Source organism: Cylas formicarius, unplaced genomic scaffold, assembly GCF_029955315.1.
Source record: "Cylas formicarius isolate icCylForm1 unplaced genomic scaffold, icCylForm1.1 PGA_scaffold_7__23_contigs__length_41026272, whole genome shotgun sequence".
In the NCBI taxonomy this organism is placed as follows: Eukaryota; Metazoa; Arthropoda; class Insecta; order Coleoptera; family Brentidae; genus Cylas; species Cylas formicarius.
This window is the reverse complement of record NW_026844352.1, coordinates 15,244,293-15,264,728: the sequence shown is the minus strand read 5'-3', so window position 1 is coordinate 15,264,728 and position 20,436 is coordinate 15,244,293. Positions and strand designations below refer to the sequence as shown.

The 20,436-nt window shown below is 32.1% G+C and overlaps 1 protein-coding gene across 1 annotated transcript; it reads left to right on the top strand.

Moving 5' to 3' along the window:
• The first annotated feature begins 4,812 nt into the window (after nucleotides 1-4,812).
• On the top strand, nucleotides 4,813-19,199 carry LOC132704838 (kielin/chordin-like protein). The gene is made up of 5 exons (XM_060675114.1): nucleotides 4,813-5,120; nucleotides 10,275-10,467; nucleotides 17,976-18,163; nucleotides 18,220-18,401; nucleotides 18,455-19,199. The coding sequence occupies exons 1-5, from the start codon at nucleotides 4,976-4,978 to the stop codon at nucleotides 18,563-18,565; spliced, it is 819 nt and encodes a 272-aa protein (XP_060531097.1). The 5' UTR covers nucleotides 4,813-4,975; the 3' UTR covers nucleotides 18,566-19,199.
• Nucleotides 19,200-20,436: the final 1,237 nt, after the last annotated feature.

Sequence of the window (20,436 nt, the reverse complement as noted above, 5' to 3'; positions counted from 1 at the left end):
TTAGGATCTATAATTTATAACACCATTATTAGAAATGTCAAGAATGCTATAAAAGTTTTTTATCAAAGCTAAGGTAACAGGGATCAAACGTTTTATAGACAACGGTTTTATACGTAACGGAAGCTTTTTGCATGGAATATTATTCTTACAAAACTTGTAAAACCAATGTTTTTTTTATAAAAGCTAAGGTTGCATATAAATCCATTATAAATAAAACCTTAAGCTGCGAAAAAGGTTAGTTAGAAACGTCTCGTGTACAATTATGTCATGTATCTGCACTCTCCTTGCTGAATAACAGGACGCAGGACGAATTAACCAGAAATGGAAAACAACATTTAAATTTGCTACCTTGACTATTTAAGTGCGATTAAGTTTCTTAAATTTGATTTTGTTTTCTAAAATTTTTATTCAACCACAATATCTGCCATGTCAGTATTAATATAATTCACCATTATTTCATTATTATCAGTTTTTATTAAATAATTCGGATTTTATATTCCAAAAATTGCAGGAAACAAAAAGTTTCTAATTAAAACATAAAATATACAGAATTTTATTTTATTTTATATTGTTCTATTTATTTCCATTTTTAAGATAAAAAATAATAACATAATTTTTACGCTATATTTGTTGGGCGATATCTCCCCGATGGTTGGCTTTTCACTCAACATTTACATAACAAGCCACCCTTTATTTAAAAAAAAATATTTCTGCATTTGCTTTGAAGCACCCTATACGTGGTGTCTTGGAATCATATCCAACAAGTTTGGTGACGTACTTCGGTAACACCCTGTATATAAAAAATGCCTAAATAAATATATATTAGATCAATTATTTATATCCGTAGTTCTTATATCATATTACGTAGTCCTTAATGGTTTGTACATAATGTTTGACATGAGGCCTTCAACTGTAATATGAATTACTGAAAACATCTCATATTTATTGTATGTCATTCATTGGCAGTTTACGTGTGCATATATACCAGTGGACAAATAAACTATTTCGCCAAAATTCATTGTGCTTTATTTAATATCGATTCCATTGGAGAACAGTTTCAAATCATACATTTTAAAGAAAAAGCGCCGTTACTTTAATTTTTGTTTGTTTTTAGGTAAAAACATTGAAATTTTATACGAAATATACCCTCCAATCGCAATTCTATAAATGTTTCATACTAAGTTTGTATCGATAGTTATTTAACAAATCAGTTTCGACCAATGTAGTAAAGTTTTATATTAGAATCAACCGTGAACATGAACTAATTACTTTCTAATAATTACTACTAATAATCCGGTATAATTAGATATAGAAATAGTAATCAAATAATAAAATATCCAACAGCGCTGGATTTTGGATGACAAAATGAAAATTTTCGTTTTTTTTTTCTAAAATGCAAAGTTTTATCAAAAACTATTTCGGATATAAATTACAGGCATCTAGGCATCGCATTTTATAAGATTATTCGTATATTTTTGTTAGTAATGCTGTTTCATATTTCAATCATTTCACTAAGCCTTAACGCATTTTAATAATCGTGAAGATATTAAAAAAGGATTTACCTAGACTATTAATCGTGCTGTGTATGACGCGATTGCTGCCTGATGTAATTGTATAAAAAATAATTTTCTAGAATTTAAATAAATGCAACGACATGAGTTTGCTTAAGCCATCAGAGAGTCAAATAAGGAGCCAATAACCCAGTGAAAACTGCATCTCAATACTTTTATACTAATCTAAAATATGAATAAAAGCACACTAATAAAATATGAATTTTGGGAAACATTTTCACTTTGTAAGCTATTTATTATTGTCTTTATTGCTATATTCATTTACAATTCTTTCAAAGGGCACCATATTGCAGAAGGCGTTAAATATAACCATAATCCAATGTTGTCTGATCTATTTGGTCTATTTGCCGCCAAATATTTTGTTAGTTTTGGTTAGTTTTGGTTAGTTTCTGTTATTCTGTCGTTGAGGGTGGGTAGGACACGAGAGCATAACAGAAACTAACCAAAACTAACCAAATACTTGCCGGCAACTAGAGCCGACAACATTGTGTTAAGGTCCAACATTCAAGGCCTCTCAAAGATCACGTTTTGACATGCTTCAATGCGTTTGAATTCTACATCTAGATGGTTATTACATCGCCCAAGAATATGCATGCGCACTTCGTTGAATTTAAAGGTTTGTTCTCTTTTTACTTTAATTTTTATTTTTTACTTTTATATGTAGAGAAAGTGGGGAGAAATTTTGAATATAATTTGGAATATCTTACGAATAAATATCCAATAAACAACCCACTCTAATCTGAAAAGTTTAGCTATAGTATGTTAAACCGATCAAAAAAGTTAAATTCAGGTGAGATTTATGTAAAAAAAATATGGACAAATTAAGTTTTGCATCAGACTTCATGGAATACGGGCCCCTAGTAAAACAAGTGAAGATAATTAACAGTTTTATATAATGATTTTGTTAACAAAAAAACTGAAAATATCAAACCAAGAACTAAACATTATTTGCAAAAGTCACAAATATATGAATTTTTTTTTCGGCGCCGAAATATTGTCCGTGAGTTCATTGATTGCACATAAAGCATTGAATCCATAACTCTACTTTCTGGTGATCAGAAATTGACCATCACAAAATAGGCATGCTGCATCATTATCATCATTAACAAAATGTCGTCCATATTCTTCTTCTATTCTCAGAATCTCTGGCCTCATTGTCTTTTGCTTGATTCCTTTGGTCGTCCTTGTATTTGAAAAGACTTGTCGTTTGGTACATGCTATCTTAGGACTGCTGATGGTGGATACCTCTAAATCATTTTTATAAAGTGAAAGGGTTTTGGATTTTGGATTTGTTGGATTTTCTTCTCCGAGTGGTATTTTTTGCGATGGAAGGTAAGAGTGAAATGTCACTTGGAACAGATGATTCTGGGATACCATGCTGGAGATATGTTTTTTCAACCGGAATTTGTTAAGATAAAAATCTGCATCTGAGAAAATGTGACAATTGAAGGGGTAAATTCCCGCCTCCTTAAAACCAGTAGCAGCTATTTCATCACACTGTGATTTTAAAAGTAATAATTGAAATATGATTTTCACGAAGTAGAAGTAGAAATAGAAGAATAATTTTCAAGTTTCGCGTGTGGCTTTTGTTGGTTTGAGAAAACAGATTCTGTTGCACCCACCAACTTGGATGTGCTGCGTAAATCGAATCAAGGGGGCGTCTAACCAACTGCGTCCCGCTACACTATTTTTAAATGAATGAGTAATTCCATTATGAACTGCTAAAATATATGCCGTTTTCCGAAGATCCGTTCTCGTAAGACCATAGTAAATAGCTTCCATTGAAAAAATATATTGAATAAGTTCTTCATCTATTACATTTAAATTAATTCGTATTTGTCTTTCCAACAATCTTTGAAGTGTAATTCGTGGCACGCTGAACTGTTTGCTGGCAATTTTAAAACTCATTAGTTTATTATTAACAACGTAGCTTTAATCATATCTTCACGTGTCCATGTTTATCCTAAGCTCTTTGATATAAACTTCGGATACGAGGTGCGCGCTATTGGCCCATATTAACAACATTTCACCTGATTATAAAAAAGCATCTTATTTCTCTTCCACTGAGTATTTAGGGTAACAAAGGGGCAATTGCGACAAATTAGTTGCGGTAAATTGAAGAGGCAAGCCTTGGAAACAAATTAAAATAGTGAATTTGCCAGTAATACATTTATAAAATGAAAAACATAAACAAAACTCTGTAAAATCGGCAGTACACGAAGGTACTGGATAATTCCGAACATAAAAAAATATTCAACGAACGTAAGAAAACAGTGTATAATTTTTTTTAAGTGATATTTCTTTACCAAGTGCCCGCAAATATTTTTTTTGCTGCTTTTTCTACTACACAACTTATGGACCCAGCCTCCACAGGATACCCCCCCAATACCAAATTTCATTCTTGCGATATTCTCGACAAACTAAGCAAAGTTCCCCTTCAATCTCATTAAAGATATTCCGGGGATCTACATCTACATCTTCGTCATCATTTTTCATCAATTTCATCGTCACTGGATGTTTCAAAAACTTTTTTTGCTGCCTTTTTGTTATTCGTAGTTTAACAATTTTTTCGACAACGCTTTTGCAAAGGTGCTTCTTTTGCGGCTCTTTTTCGCTATTTTTCTTCCAATAAAGACAGTTGATTTAGTTGGTATTAGAATAAATAATATCTTCAAATGAAGTGTTAATTCTGTTATCGTTTTCATTGAGATAACTAGCAGGTACATGGTCAGAAAAAGTGGACACAGCTTGAGATGTTACCCATGACACAGTAGTGCATGATTGTTATTGTGGGCACAGAAGTTGCTTCATCAATTTGGTTGAGACTGCGCGCATAAACGCAAATGTTTTTTAGTCTATATTTAGTCTATTTAGTTCATATTAGCGTTTCATTATGTAATTCGCACAAATGCAGGGATCATATTCGGACCACTTCCTCTACTATATAAAAGCCGACTCTAAAGCCATAACGTCAACTGCACTTATATTTTCTTTTTATTATTATGTTAAATATTTATTTCTATTTTCGGAGGGCAACATTAGCATGACAAATTAACTTTAATCTATTATACGCTTTGATTCGCCATTCAGCCTACTTTATTTTCTTAACCGTGAATAACCGATAATACGTAAAATTCGTATTAATTCGACGATACGATCGATAGAAATTGAGAATGCGCAATCAGCGCACCGTTCCGGCCAATGAACGGAGACAATGTTGGAAAACTCGCGGTCGATTTGTTGCATTTGGCAAAGTGACGTGACGTGACGTTTTGTTTAAAGATTAATCCCTGTTGCTTAGATCGAAATTAGGCGATTATTCAATCGCGGGGGTGGTTTTCCATTCCGTTCTACTAGCTGTTTCCTTCTTTCGCTGCGGTTGCGTCCAATACGTAATCGGGAGTATGAAACCTGTCATTTTTGCTTTATGGGTATGCCTAGGCGTTTATTTTGAGGTAATTTTCGGGTTTGATTTGTCCGAAAATGAGATCGATCATCACGAGGGCCACAACCATCCGAACCTAAAGTCTCCAGCAAGCGAATTACCACGTAAGTACCTACACTGTTTTATTTAATGCTACGACAATACCGAATGTATAAAAATAGGAAAATCTAATTAGAAAATTGTATTATTTTAATTTTTTCCCAACAAACTTTTGAACAATTTTTATGGGTCCTCTTTGGGATTATGGAAATAAGAGATGATTTTATTTGTTTGCTAAATATACTCGATTGATCAAAGTAGGAAAAAATATGCAGTGCGTCCCACTTAAGAACTCGTCATCCTTGTAAAATCTTTGTTTGTGATTCGATTTTGATAAAGAAATTTATTGGATAGATCTCTTAAAACTGTGTTAAAACCTTGTTCTACTTATTGCTTCAACTTAAAGTACTGACCAACTGGAACTATTTAACAAAAGATAGACAAGAGAGAAGTACTTTGGGATTTAAAAAACAATCATTTGGCAACGAATTCTTATTTAGGAGTACTTGTAACCCAACTATACCAATTTCTATAATGTTTCATTTCAAATGTTTGAAATATCATTTGTGCCCCGCTTAAGGCTGTACACCTTTGTTTGATTTTTATTTAATAATTTTCTTTTTTGTTGGATAGATCACTCACTACACACGCACTAAAACCTATGTTTCTTATTACATAAACCTGAAGCCAACTGGGACTAATTTTGTCAAACATCGAGAAGGGCTATTAGGGATTTCTTTACGAATAACGTATCAACGAATTCTTATTCAAGACTGCATAAGAAATAACTATACTAATTTCTATGAAGTTCGAATACAGGGTGCTCGAAATATCGCAGCCGCCTCGCTTACTCCTGCACTGAAACGGTTTTTCTCATATAGCATCGACTGAAGTAGTGACTAACTGAACTAAATTTTTAGAGATTTTTTTCAAATTGAAAATGACAACGGATATTCAGGACTACCTAAAGGTAACTAAACCAATGACCAGAGCTTTTAATGTTTTGTGCTCGGGGCAAGTTCGACGCGGGTAACGCGGAGGAGTTTCGCATGCATTATAGACGAAACCTTAAGCTCCCTCGATACAGTTTACGATACTGTTTAAACCAAATTATCCCATATAGCTTTTCATTTACGGCTAATAATTTAAATAAAGGTGGATCTCCCACGGTTCCTGGTCCAAGAATTTTTTCAATAGAGCAAATGGTTTTGGAGAAAATATTTTTTTTTTCTGAAACTATGCAATACGCTGTAATAGTCTAGACTGAGCCCCAGGAATAATTATTTTCAAATGTATTTTCTCAAATATCTCAAGCAGCGTATGATAGACAAAAACCGTAAATACAACAAATGGTGCGGAATATAGTCCTTCTTAGAGCAATTAGCCATACTTTTTACGAATTTTGATTTACGGCTAATAATTTACTTTGGAAAAAAACAGGGTCTTTTAGATGTTGGTCCATAATTGAAAAATCCTTTATATAATAAAAAAAAACCTAAAAATCTTCCACAGTTTCTGGTTCAAGATTTTGCCGATCGGGTTAATCGTTTTCAAGAAAATATTTTTTTCGGGGAGACAAAATAAGCCAATAAAAAAATTAAAAAATATATTTTGCAGTATTGGATGGCGCCAAGTTTTAACAGTTTAAATGTAATTTCAAACTTCTATCTCTCTGCTAAATTTGAAGTCGATAGAATCCAATTTAAGACACTTGCTTCATTTTTTAATATAGCACTGAATAAATTGAATACTCTGTCCAACAGGTGAAAACCTCAAATACAAAAGTGTTAGCTGTCTATTCTTATTCAAGAAATTTTTCGAATGCATGAACGATTTTCGATAATTGACCTTTTCCTTGAACTCTTGTAAACGCTATTTTTAATTTAAAAAAAATAATTCCCGAACCCTCAGCCTCCTAACGTTATTTGCCTGCGAAATTTGAAGTCGATAACTTCAAATTTCGGACATTTATCGTGTTTCTTAACTTCAAATTTCGGACATTTATCGTGTTTCATAACGATGTCCAAAAAACAGTCGAAAATCTAAAGTTGCCGTCGAGGGAATTTTTTATTCATTCAAACTGATAACATTCCTTAGTTGAAAAATAAGGATTACATTAAAAAAAATGGAAATAATGTGAAGTTAATGGGTCTATTAAAAAGACGAAAAGTCGATTTTAGACACTCAGGACTTTATAGCATTGGTTTTAACTCCAATCAAATTAAGGAAAAAGTAGTTTCACCAATATCAATTGCAATTTTGGAAAAAACTAAGTTGTTTAAAACAAAATGGAAATTAAATATTAGTTATTTCAATTAGGCCATCATATTCTCTATTCACTTTTCAATGCACCTTTGATTGTTGCTAGCTACTTTTCTTAACTCTTGTCTAGTGATGCTACGAGAAGCTTCTCTAATTCGACTGCAATTGCGGCCGTGATAAATAAATTTTACTTTTTAATATACCCCTTAGAAAAAAATTTAGCGACGTGATGTCTGGAGATCGCGATGACTAACAGATTAAAGTATTTTGGTTCAACCAATTCCTTACACCAGCGGAGAATCATCAAACTGCAAATACAAATTGTACCTACCCTTTAGAGGTAATTCATTAATTTTACGACTTTCGAAAGATCGGAGAAAAGTGATCCCTTTTAAATTTTCATGAAAAAAGTATGGTCCAATTATTTTTTGCGTTTAAAATTCCACACCACACGTTCACCTTAATGGAATATCTTCTCTTGCTACCCATTTTTCTTCACTCCACATTCTAATATTCTGAGATGAAACTGTAGCGTTTGAGTAAATGTTGCTTCATCAGTGTACAAAATATTTTCTGGACCCTGAGATATTCTAAGTACATACCCTGCAACCATACACAAAACTCCATTCTTCTTTCGCTGTCACCACATTCTAGAGTAAGCTGGAATTAGTGTTTAAAGACTTCTTTCAACTTCTTTTAAACTGTCTCCAGATGCAGTTTTTGGAAATATTTAAGTTTACATCTGCGTTCCTAATACCGGATCGGGGATATTCATTAAAATAATTAAGATTTATTTGACTTAAAGGAACAACATTATTGCAATGTTGGTTGACGAGTTTATTGGCAGTCCCATTTTGATGAAAATGTCGGCCAGGATATCTTTTATTGAACTCTGCAGCAGCTTCACGGAAAATCGCGCACTATCACCAACTAGACGTACGATTACCACAACAAAATGAAAATATAAATTAGCGAGTAAATATGACAGTCGAATATTCGCCTCTCCATGGCAAACTTGGTTTTACATTTCTGTTATCTTCATTATTAGATGAGAATTGAAAATCCTATCTAATGTTCTCTAATCATATCTAATTTTAAGAAAATCATTAGTGTCCTTAAGTGAAATCCATCCAACAAAAAAAGAATTATCAAAATTGAAGCATAAAGAAAAATTCTACAGCAGCAATGCTTAAGCGAAGCGCCCGCGATGTTTTGAACTCCTTGTATTCGAACTTCATGGAAATTAGTATAGTTATTTCGTATGCAGTCCTGAATGAGAATTCATTGACACGTTATTTGTAAAAAGTATAGTTATTTTTTACGTAGTCCTGAATAATAATTCTTTGACTCTCTATCTCTCATAGCCCTTCTCGATATTTGACATAAAAATTAGTCACAGTTGGTCATGACTTCAGGATGATGTAATAAGAAACATAAGATTTTACTGCGTTTTTGAGAGATCTATCCAACTATAAACGAAGATTTTACAAGGGTGTACGTACCGTTCTTAAGGGTACACAGTGAACGACTTAAATATGGAACAAATTCATTTATAAATCAGGTCTTAGATTTCAAGACGCGGGCATGTGTCTTTAATATTTTTTTTTTGGAATAAATAAAAAATGTACACGGTTGTTCAAAAAGTAAGTTTTGATACCAAGTTCTCTTTTTTTAAATTGTACATTTTTTTAAATCCATTTTAGAAATCTGCATCAAATTTCGCGCCTATACCTCTTTTCGTGAGCAAAATAAAAACCGAAATTTAATTTTGAAATGAACAGGTAAGTAAGGTAAACTCAGATAATTGAAATTTTATTTTTATTAGATATGGAGACAAAGAGAGAACTCAAGAAGTTTGTAATTTGTTCAAAGCAAAATATCCAATAAAACCCGTTATTACAATATCCGAAATGAATAAATTTGAGAGAAAATTTATAGAAACCATTTACTTTATTATTATTATTATTATTATTATTATTATTATTATTATTATTATTATTAATATGCTACTCGGTTTAACAGTTCCAAAACATGATTCAGGATATTTTCATTAATTTTCCTTATTTATTATCTAATTCTAAATTTGAGATCATCTAAATTTTGTGGTTTTTACTTATACATTTTTGTTTTTAAATATTTTTTTGTGGATGTTATGTGTGATTTTCTCTCACCCGTCAGGAATTATTTGCACTCATATCGTGCCATTTTAACAAAAAAAAATTGACTTCATCACTAAACAGTAAACAAATTTCAAACTTCATGAATTCTCTTTTTGTCTCCATATCCAATAGAAAATAAAATTTTTAATCTCTGGGAAGAAAAGTAATACCTCATTTGTAAAAGATTTGAAATGAAAAACCGAATATTGGATATGCTTTTTCTTCCAATTATTAAATTATTATTACCATTATTTATTATTAAACTGTTATTTCCACTTTTGCTTTTCGCCAGTTCTCTGATGTCACTTCTCTAATGCCTTGTTCAAACAGTAGCGTCACTTTGAAGGTACTGTCTGTTACCAATCCCTTTCACTTGGGCCTAAATTTTCTTAAAAGAGTTAATTTTTCATGGTTATTACTGAATTATCAAGAAGGTACTTTTGTTTTACCAAAAGTGTTAAAAAATATCCGAATTCATGTCCTGATGGAATCTCTCGTATGAGACGAGTTTAAGGTTTGAAAACATTTATTAAAAATCCCTTTTCCATTTAATGTTGACAATTATTAGCCTCCCCCCTTTTCCTGAATGCAGCAAAGAACCGTCAATTTTTTATAAAATATAACATTCATTAGTCCACGTCTTTTCAAAACAAAATACTTTCTGCTGTCTTGGGTACTGTCTTATACATCTCAAATATTTTCCTCGCCAGCAAACAAGTGCTTTACATTTATTATTGTCTTTACTTTTTCCTTATATGTTTAAAAAAGATATTTTTAAATGATGTTGAAATTTTGTAGATGAATTGAACATTTTGAAACTTAGAAACGTCTCGCATAAAGACCCCGGCGTGTCGCTGGTGGACGGACCAATCAGTCAATTCCCAGCGTACAAATTCCGGCTCCCCTACGAAAATATTCCTTTGCCGAATTCCTCGGTCATCACGAAAAACTTCAACGTGTCGAACGGATTTACGGTCGTATTTTTATATCGGTAAGTTTGCCATCTGCAACATACAAAAACGTACCATTATTTATACTCTTGAGTAACATAAATGAGATGACACAGTTTCGATGGTACTGTCGAAGGTTTTGCAGATGTGCGTGACCCTATAATAAAGCATTTGAACAAGCATCTGATTTCTCCATTTGTTGTGTGCGTCGTCCTTCAGGATTAAATATTAGTATCAATCTTTTATCGTATGATAATGATAATGATACTGATTCATCCATATAAACGACAAACACATTTGTTCGACAAACCATTATTATAAAATAAACATAGATATATAATTTAAAAGGTACTCACTTGCACTCTTTACGTCGCTGAAAAGTACTCAAATTCATTTAGGTCATAAAATGCCTTTGTTATCGCAATCGCATTAAAAGTGGAAGGATTTGTAGTCTCTCGCAACTCTGGAGGTAATATTTTTAAAAGAAGATATCCTGCATATTCAGGTGCAACAATTGTAGTTTTGTGTGTGCAGCGTGTGTCACATAAAATGACCCATATATAAATTATAAATACATAAGTTTAAAGGAATTTTTAGATTATCTACTTTTGGGATAACGCCTTACATTTTAATGCATTTTTGAAATCTTATCTTATTTAGTGTACGGCAATTTTTTTAAAATACACCAGTCGCGGGCGTAGGGAATTTCACCTGTCCATTTTTTCCAACATTGATAGTACGCCACTGATTTCTCATAAAATAAAATTTATTCTTACAATTTACGATCATTTCTAAAGAAATTTAATTTGTAGATTTATTTCAATCCGATGTACGGTTTTCGCTTAAAAAAATAAAAACCTCTTCGCTGCATTGCAATAACAATATCGTTATTTCAGGGATTTTTTTTTATTTTAAAATGAAAACCGTTCGACAGACTAAAATAAAATGACGCCCGCAACTGGTGTATTGTCAAAAAACCGTGGCCTAAATAATGCCTTTTGATACATAGTACATGTGTGCCAAATTTCATTAAAATATTTAAAGTGGTATTACAGACATTAAAAAAAGATATTTTATTTTTGAAAATATTACCACCCTGTATTTCAAAAGTTATGAGGTTTATGTTCATAAGAAGTTTTCTTTTATAGAAAAATCACCCTCTTTGTTATTGACATTCAATTAGAAAACATCCTATACGTAAGACTTAGGTTTCATAAGTTTATGTATATATATATATATATATATATATATATATATATATATATATATATATATATATATATATATATATATATATATATATATATATATATATATATATATATATATATATATATATATATATATATATATATATATATATATATATATATATATATATATATATATATGATGACACTATATTCCGGGATATCATCCGTTCGCTCGTTGAACTCCGACTGGAATCCTGCATCCGACTGGAATCCTGCAAATCTTGCATCCGACTGGAATCCTGCAGACGTTTCGCCAAAGTCTCACTTGGCATCTTCAATGCTCGCGCTCCGAAAACACTTCGAACACCACAGTGTTCGAACGAAGTGTTTTCGGAGCGCGAGCATTGAAGATGCCAAGTGAGATTTTGGCGAAACGTCTGCAGGATTCCAGTCGGATGCAAGATTTGCAGGATTCCAGTCGGATGCAGGATTCCAGTCGGAGTTCAACGAGCGAACGGATGATATCCCGGAATATAGTGTCATCACATTTTTCCATCCGTGAATCAATACGTGAGAATATATATATATATATATATATATATATATATATATATATATATATATATATATATATATATATATATATATATATATATATATATATATATATATATATATATATAAATATATATATATATATATATATATATATATATATATATATATATATATATATATATATATATATATATATATATATATATATATATATATATATATATATATATATGATGACACTATATTCCGGGATTCCAGTCGGAGTTCAACGAGCGAACGGATGATATCCCGGAATATAGTGTCATCACATTTTTCCATCCGTGAATCAATACGTGAAAAAAAAATTATATATATATAGCAGAGCCATCGAAGTGTTAAAGAGTGGTGCGGTATTATAAAGGATAGAATTGTTGACCCCATTTTTTTTTAACGGAAAGAATTTTTTAATTTTTCTTCAAAATACAATAATACCAGAAGTAAAAACAATTGTGGTCATCAAATGATAATTTTTTTAAGAGTAAATTTCGAAAATATAATTGGTCAAAATGGTAACATTGCGTGGCTACCGCGAAGTCGCGATTTTACACCCATGGACTGTTTTTGCGGGGCACTATAAAGGATCCTGTGTATAAATTGCAAAATAACTATACAGTTCATGACCTTACGGAAAAAATTAGACAACAGGTTCTTGCATTAAATAATAGTGATAAGGTAAGAAATCCGGTCACCAGCATTATGACGCGCTATACAATGTGTATTGGAGAGGATGGACAATATATTGAAAAGTATTCACCATATTTAAGTTTTTTTTTTAGTTATTTCGTTCTTTTTTTTGTTTTGTAGATTTATTTATTCACATTTGTTACCTTGTTTAGTTAGCCGTTAGCCTATAAACTTAAATTATTTATTTTTGTTATTAGGTATTTTCAATTAAGCAAGATAATTAATTATTAAATGTTTCTTTAAATATGAATTCTGAAGTTGTAAACCATTATAAATATATATATATATATATATATATATATATATATATATATATATATATATATATATATATATATATATATATATATATATATATATATATATATATATATATATATATTTATATATATATTTATAATGGTTTACAACTTCAGAATTCATATTAAAAGAAACATTTAATAATTAATTATCTTGCTTAATTGAAAATACCTAATAACAAAAATAAATAATTTAAGTTTATAGGCTAACGGCTAACTAAACAAGGTAACAAATGTGAATAAATAAATCTACAAAACAAAAAAAAGAACGAAATAACTAAAAAAAAAAACTTAAATATGGTGAATACTTTTCAATATATTGTCCATCCTCTCCAATACACATTGTATAGCGCGTCATAATGCTGGTGACCGGATTTCTTACCTTATCACTATTATTTAATGCAAGAACCTGTTGTCTAATTTTTTCCGTAAGGTCATGAACTGTATAGTTATTTTGCAATTTATACACAGGATCCTTTATAGTGCCCCGCAAAAACAGTCCATGGGTGTAAAATCGCGACTTCGCGGTAGCCACGCAATGTTACCATTTTGACCAATTATATTTTCGAAATTTACTCTTAAAAAAATTATCATTTGATGACCACAATTGTTTTTACTTCTGGTATTATTGTATTTTGAAGAAAAATTAAAAAATTCTTTCCGTTAAAAAAAATGGGGTCAACAATTCTATCCTTTATAATACCGCACCACTCTTTAACACTTCGATGGCCCTGCTTATTAACTTTTTTCATTAAAAACTTATTCTTTGTTGAATAATAGTGGATTTTTTTTATTGTGCATGCCATGCGTCGTAAAAATCGCCTCATCGGTCCATAATGTTTTGTTAAAAATATCAAAATCATGGTGAAACAAAAATTGAATTGGAAGAAATTTATAAGGTTTTACTTGCCTTTTAAAATACGTCTTACAGCTGACATTGTCAGGTCAATAATTTTCGGGTAATTTAGTTAAGTATAATATTACATTCAATTTACAACTGATACAAGGGTGCTCTTTAATTCTATTAAATATTGTTTTTGTTGGTATTCTAGCGCCCGGAAACTTTCTTTGATACTCCCTTAATGCTAAGGCTGCACCATTGGTCAGGTAGCATTCATACAATTTTTGCCGTTCCTGAGCAGAATATTGCGGCATTGTAACCAAAATACTATAAGTTATTTAAAATATAAATAACGTATATACTACCAAAAGACTTGACAACTATGAACTTTTTAAATAGAAATAAGAAAAACCACAAAAACAAACAGAAATGTTAAAGTTTGTTTAGACCTTAATGCGCCAAAAAAAAAGATTGCGATATCATAACTAACTAAATATTTTAGTTGTATTATTTATTATTAGGTATAATTATTTAGTTGGCCTAAAAACTTTAATTATTTATTTTTGTTATTAGGTATTTTCAATCAAGCTAGATAATTAACTCTTAAATGTCTCTTTAAATATGAATTCTGAAGTTTTATGAAATATGTTAAAGTGTGTGGTATAGAGTCGATTTTTTGTTAATTTCCAAGTATTAATGGATACCCTGTATTGTTAGCAATTGGTTTCATTCGTATATGGGGAGTATTATATCTTTAAAAAAAGTAATATGTTTTTTCTATTTAAAAATACCTAATATTGACAACAAGTGACCTAATGTAGGCAGTTTTAAATTCAAGAAGAATTTATACGGGTGTTATCTTAAACCTGGAATATCTCAAAATGTAAGTAAAATTTAAATATAAGATAAATTACAAACTTTCCTTATTTTTTGTCCTAGAAATGGTATCTGAATAAAAATATAGTGTATAAACTGAGGCGCATCTGTCAAACTGATTGAGTAGTGCATCATCTCCTTAGCCTGTGGTTAAATTTTCGTTACAATACCTGGATCAGTAGCATCACAGCACAATTTTAAAAGCGGCAATCAGAATATGAAAAGAAAACACATTACCTCAATTTCTGTCTAAACTATGCAAAATTTGAATAGGAATTTGTTAAGGTTATTTTAATCAAGGATTCCAAACATGTCGAAATATTAGGGTGTGTCATTGGAAATAACAAAGTTGTTAACGGTTGATGGGGGAGGAGGGCGAACTTTTTAGTTAGGGACACCCTGCATCAACAAAATTATAATATTTTAAATCTTCAGTTTGGGTTTCCAGATCGTATAGTGGATCGTTTTATTTGGCACACGGTGTACACAAAATTCAAGCCTGTTAGCTTACCAAATTGCATATTTTTATCTCAAGGCATTTTGAAATGCCATAGTTTCGTTGCCACCGTGTATATAGAAGATGTTTTATACGCATTCGACTGGAGGTATAGAGGGTGTGTCATTTAATGAGCTCTAAATGAGTATTTAAAAATGTGGAAACTCATAAAGCACAAAAGACACCCGGTACAATTCTAGACTTAAAGATCAAGAAATTTTATTAAACTTAAGTCTTTTGTGCAAATATTGCTAGTGAGTTTAAAATATATTTTGCAAACCACATAACCCATGGTGCTAACTAATTACAATCAGGACTATTGGCATGTTTAAAAGATTAAAAGACGTTGAAAAAAATTTTGGAAGAAGTAAATCTAGACAAACATGACACACCATAAAATTACAAAAAATAGATAATAAAGCGCCCTGACAATGAGATTAATCTCTTAGATGCTTTTTTAAGTGAAGAAGACGAAATTGCAATCTCTATTGCTTCTGGAACTCCTCGTTTATGTTTATAATTGCTTCTTAAAAGGAAAAGAACTTTCAGCAGAATGGCTTACCGCTTACATACCTCTAATCTTTACAAAAAATTGGATGAAAAATTATAGTAGTAGAAGTGGATAGATCAGTTTTGCCTGCGTTACTACAGGCTGGGATCAGTCTCATATATGTTAAAGCCGTTTAATAAATATATGCTGCTTTTACAGGTAGCATTAAAATAGGATATAGGATAGCGGTCACAAAACGGCTTACCTATATTATATATAAACATATCTTAATGCAGCTTTAAACTACTGGAGATGCAGAAACATGGGATACGTACGCCTGCAGCGCCTTACAGCTTAATCGGGCCATGTTAAGTATCTTGGTGTCACAATAACAAAAGCGGGAAAGAGTGAATAAGAACCGAATAAGACAAGTAAAGTATGCGAAACAATTAAATTCCATGTTGGGGAGCAATCAAATTAGACCAAAAACTAAAATAAGAATATATGAGGCTATAGAAAGTAATAGACAGCCAACGGAGGTTGTAGGCTTACATTACAGGACGGGATGAGGAATGTTCATTTAAGGAAAAGAATGAATTTAGGAACAAATAAAAAGAAAAAGAAATTATCAAAAATGAAACCCTAATAAAAAAAGACGCCGACGAAGACTACAAAAAACCTGGAGACGAGGCGTACGAAATTCCGCAAGGGAACGTGAACGATGATGATTGGAAAAATAGGAGATTATGAAAACTAGGATGCAATGGACGACTCTATAACAAATAGCATTTATATATAACAACCTTAAACATTTGCTATTTATTTAAATTAAATTAATATTACTTTATTATTATCATAGGTATTAAGAAAAGTATATGATCACGAATTTGCATGTTCGTGTTTCCAAAATAATGAAAAAAGCCTTTTTACTAACCTCTGGAAAGCCAGTTCACCAAATTTCGCCACGGACTTAGCAACTCTCTTCTTTTCTGCTTTTACGCCGTAAGTGGGCGTAGTCCATAATTTAACCAACATCACCATCGATAGATGCCACGACTCAGTTAAAATTAAAATTTAGGAATTCCTATAAAAATGGATCACTTTTTGTGAGAAACCTGGTACACACCATCCTTACCAGATTTTTATATTTGCAGAGATCAACTTAAAATAAATGCTAGCAAGTCAAGCCTATTATTAATTTTTGGGAAAATTGCAAAAGAGTTGGAAAATTCAGTTCCAGTTAAGCCTTGAAGACGCCAAAATATTTGGAGGTTGTTTTAAAACACGAAAAATTAAAAGCTGTTGTCAAAGCTAGTAATTTTCGGGTACTGATCGACACAAACTCAAAATGCAAATCTCGTGATAGCAGATACATTCAGTGTACAGGGTGGTTCTAATAAACGTTACGAATAAATAAATAAATAATATTAAATACTTATTACACAACAGTATTTTTTGTGTATTTTCTTGAACGTTCCTTAGTATTTACGATGTTATTCTCCTACACGCGTCCCGAATCCTATTTTCTTTTAACATATCCCCACAAAAAAAATCTATTGAAATACCTAATACAAGTTATAGGTTTGTGTAAGGTCTTAAGAAAATCGAGATTTTTCAATTTAAAATGATCCAAATCGATTCGTTTATTGTGAACGTCATCCTTGAATAACAAAAATAATGACGCAATCGGATTTTTTTTTCGAGTGTGAAAACTCGTTTTTTTTTTAATTTAAATATTGGAAGAACTATTAGGTTTAGGTATGTATTATTATTAATAAAAGAATTAAATAATTTTAAATTCAAAACAAGATTTAAAAATAGGTCGTTCCATTAAAAAAATAATGATTTATTTTTCTTCCGGTTTTGAGTCAACCTGTATACTTTTAAATCATTGTAAATTATACATCCTAGCAATCTTTAGAACTTTGAAATAATGAACTTACTCGTTGACTCGCCCTGTAAATACATAATTGAATTTTAATATGTAGAGAGATTCTATACCTTCCGCCCCACATGATTAAATTGCCTGAAACAACATTTACTTACAGCACAAATAACTGTTATTTATTCCAGGCAGCAAAGAAACAATGTCGGAACTTTGTTGTCCGTCAACTCTCCTGGAAGACTCACGCCGTGGTTTCAGCTCGTTTCCAACTCCAGAACAGGAACACTGTTACTCAAATACAGACTAGAAAATTCTAACAAGCCGAGGCAAATCGAGTGGAGTCTGCCCAGGCACCATAAAAAATCTCCTCTAGCAGGTAACGCATTACCATTTAAATTGGTGGTGTTTATTTGGAAAGGCAATGGGTTTAAGCGTGGATATGGACCTCTGTATCCGTGGACTATTCCGATGGTGTTGTTAGACTGGACGTAGATTGCGCCCCCAGCGTTTTCGAAATGATATCATCCGAAAACTCTAAAGAAGACAAAATAGGAATTCCGACAGACGCTTTGGTTTACTTCAGGCAGGAACCGGGTCGCAAGAAGAAGTTTTTGGTAAAAAATAATAAACGATTCCTGTAAAAAATGTCATGTCTTTGTTTTTCTAGGGATCTATTCAAGTGGCAAAAGTTTTACCATACGTCACACACAAGAGGTTGTGGTCTTGTATGGAAATATCCCCCAATTTACTTCCGGAATTTCGCAAGCCGCTTTTGTAAACCTTCTAATCGTATGATGCTATAATTAATTTTAATTAGTTCTAGGTCTTTGACGGCTCAGCGTTTAATTTTGGATAGCACGGATTTTCGTACGTGACACGATTGGCTAGTGAAAATTCTATGTGGGGATCGAAGTGCCTCTATCACTTCTTTTTTGTCAATAAACGGGATCAGCAGTGTAAAGGGGAAGTAATGTGATATCTTAAATATAATCAACGATAATTAAAACTTTAAAGTTAAGATGGCAAAATTGATAGTGTTTAATTTGTTAGTTGATAAGGTTCCATTTATATAAAACATGCATAGGTATATCATACAGTGTTTTAATTAGATTTTTCTTTGACATGCAAGACCAAAAGATTTTTGTCCACCGCCCGCGATAGTCGTTCCTGGAACTCTGCCAGTGGAGGGGGGGGGGGGGAGTTAAAACGGTAGCGCTGGAAGCGGACAGGTAGTACGGAGTTACGAGGCGAGGAGGCCGGTTCATCGTTTTTGATACCGGACCCGGCAGACCGACTCAAAGAGTGTTATTTTTGCGTTGGGTTCCCAATACTACTCCTCTCAAGTGTGTCCTTGTTTTCTCAAATATACGTTGTTTATTTTACTCCAGAATTCCACGAGATTTTATTATGTGTTTTCACGTAACCGCAGAACAGTATGTGAAGACTGCAACACCTTGTATATTAGTTCAGTTTTTTGTTAAAAAAGGCTTGAAAACCAAAAAAATAAAAATACAAAATAAATGTGATTCATTTTGGAATTGGGTAAAAACTCGATTATGCGGAAGAATTAAAAAAAGAATTCCACTTTGCCCTAGTCTTGCAGGCAAAATGCAATCTTTATAGGGGCAAGATCGAACGCATACAAAAAACATCACATTTTGCAATCTGAACCTAATAGATATCCATTTTCTTTACTGCCATATAGCTCCTGTGGTCAATTGACTGATATTCTCCTTAATCTTCCGTAGGCGGATCCACATATTCTTCTTCACAAAGTGAACGGAACAGATCGTTTGGTGCGAGCTGTGTCGGACTAAGCACTTTTTGATTCCTTTTACGCTTTTATTTTCCGTTTCCTTTATTCGCGCCCTTTGATTTTTCAGTTTTTATCCTTTTGTCGTCTTGACCGAGGATTTCTGACTTCTGCCTGAGTATTATTCTTGGGGAAATACCGTAAGATGCGGATGGCTGATATAAAATTAATTTTATTGACATCCGAGAAAGATATTCTCCGTTGTTTGGCTTCCAAATTTCCAGTATTTTTATTCTTTGCTGTAATGGACTCGTTATTATGTGTTCCTCCTAAAACTTCATTCTATATTGCTATTGACTCTTCATTCTGTGTTCCTTTTAACTCCTCATTTTCTATTCCTTCCGGCTGCCCATTCAGTTACTCTTCTCCATCAACAGTTGCTGAAATCACTGGAGCGTTTTCGGAGCAAAATCTACATCAGTGAACAATTCTCTATCACATGAGAAACTTATAGCCTTTTTAAAACCACTGGTGGCATTTTGTGCTGTGGCACTTTTTTCATATATACTTCTTGCGGCATAATTTTTTTTTTTGGAAAGTGCCATCAAAGTGTCTCAAACACCACTTTAAATGATCCGTATACTGGTATAGTGATTGCAACTTGTGGTTAGTTTGTGGGGGAATGCTTGCCATGATCACATGTTTTTCTCGTGCTGGTTTGTCTGCAGTAGGTTTAGTTTCCTCAATAAATGTGGCAGGAATAAAGCGTCCTGAGGTGCTGCAAGCGCATATTACAGTGGTCAGTTCCCCTTTTCTGCTATATAAATAACCCCTTGATTTTTTCAGAAATTACCCTAGAAGCTCTAAAAGCGCTAGTTTTAACACCAGTTTCATCC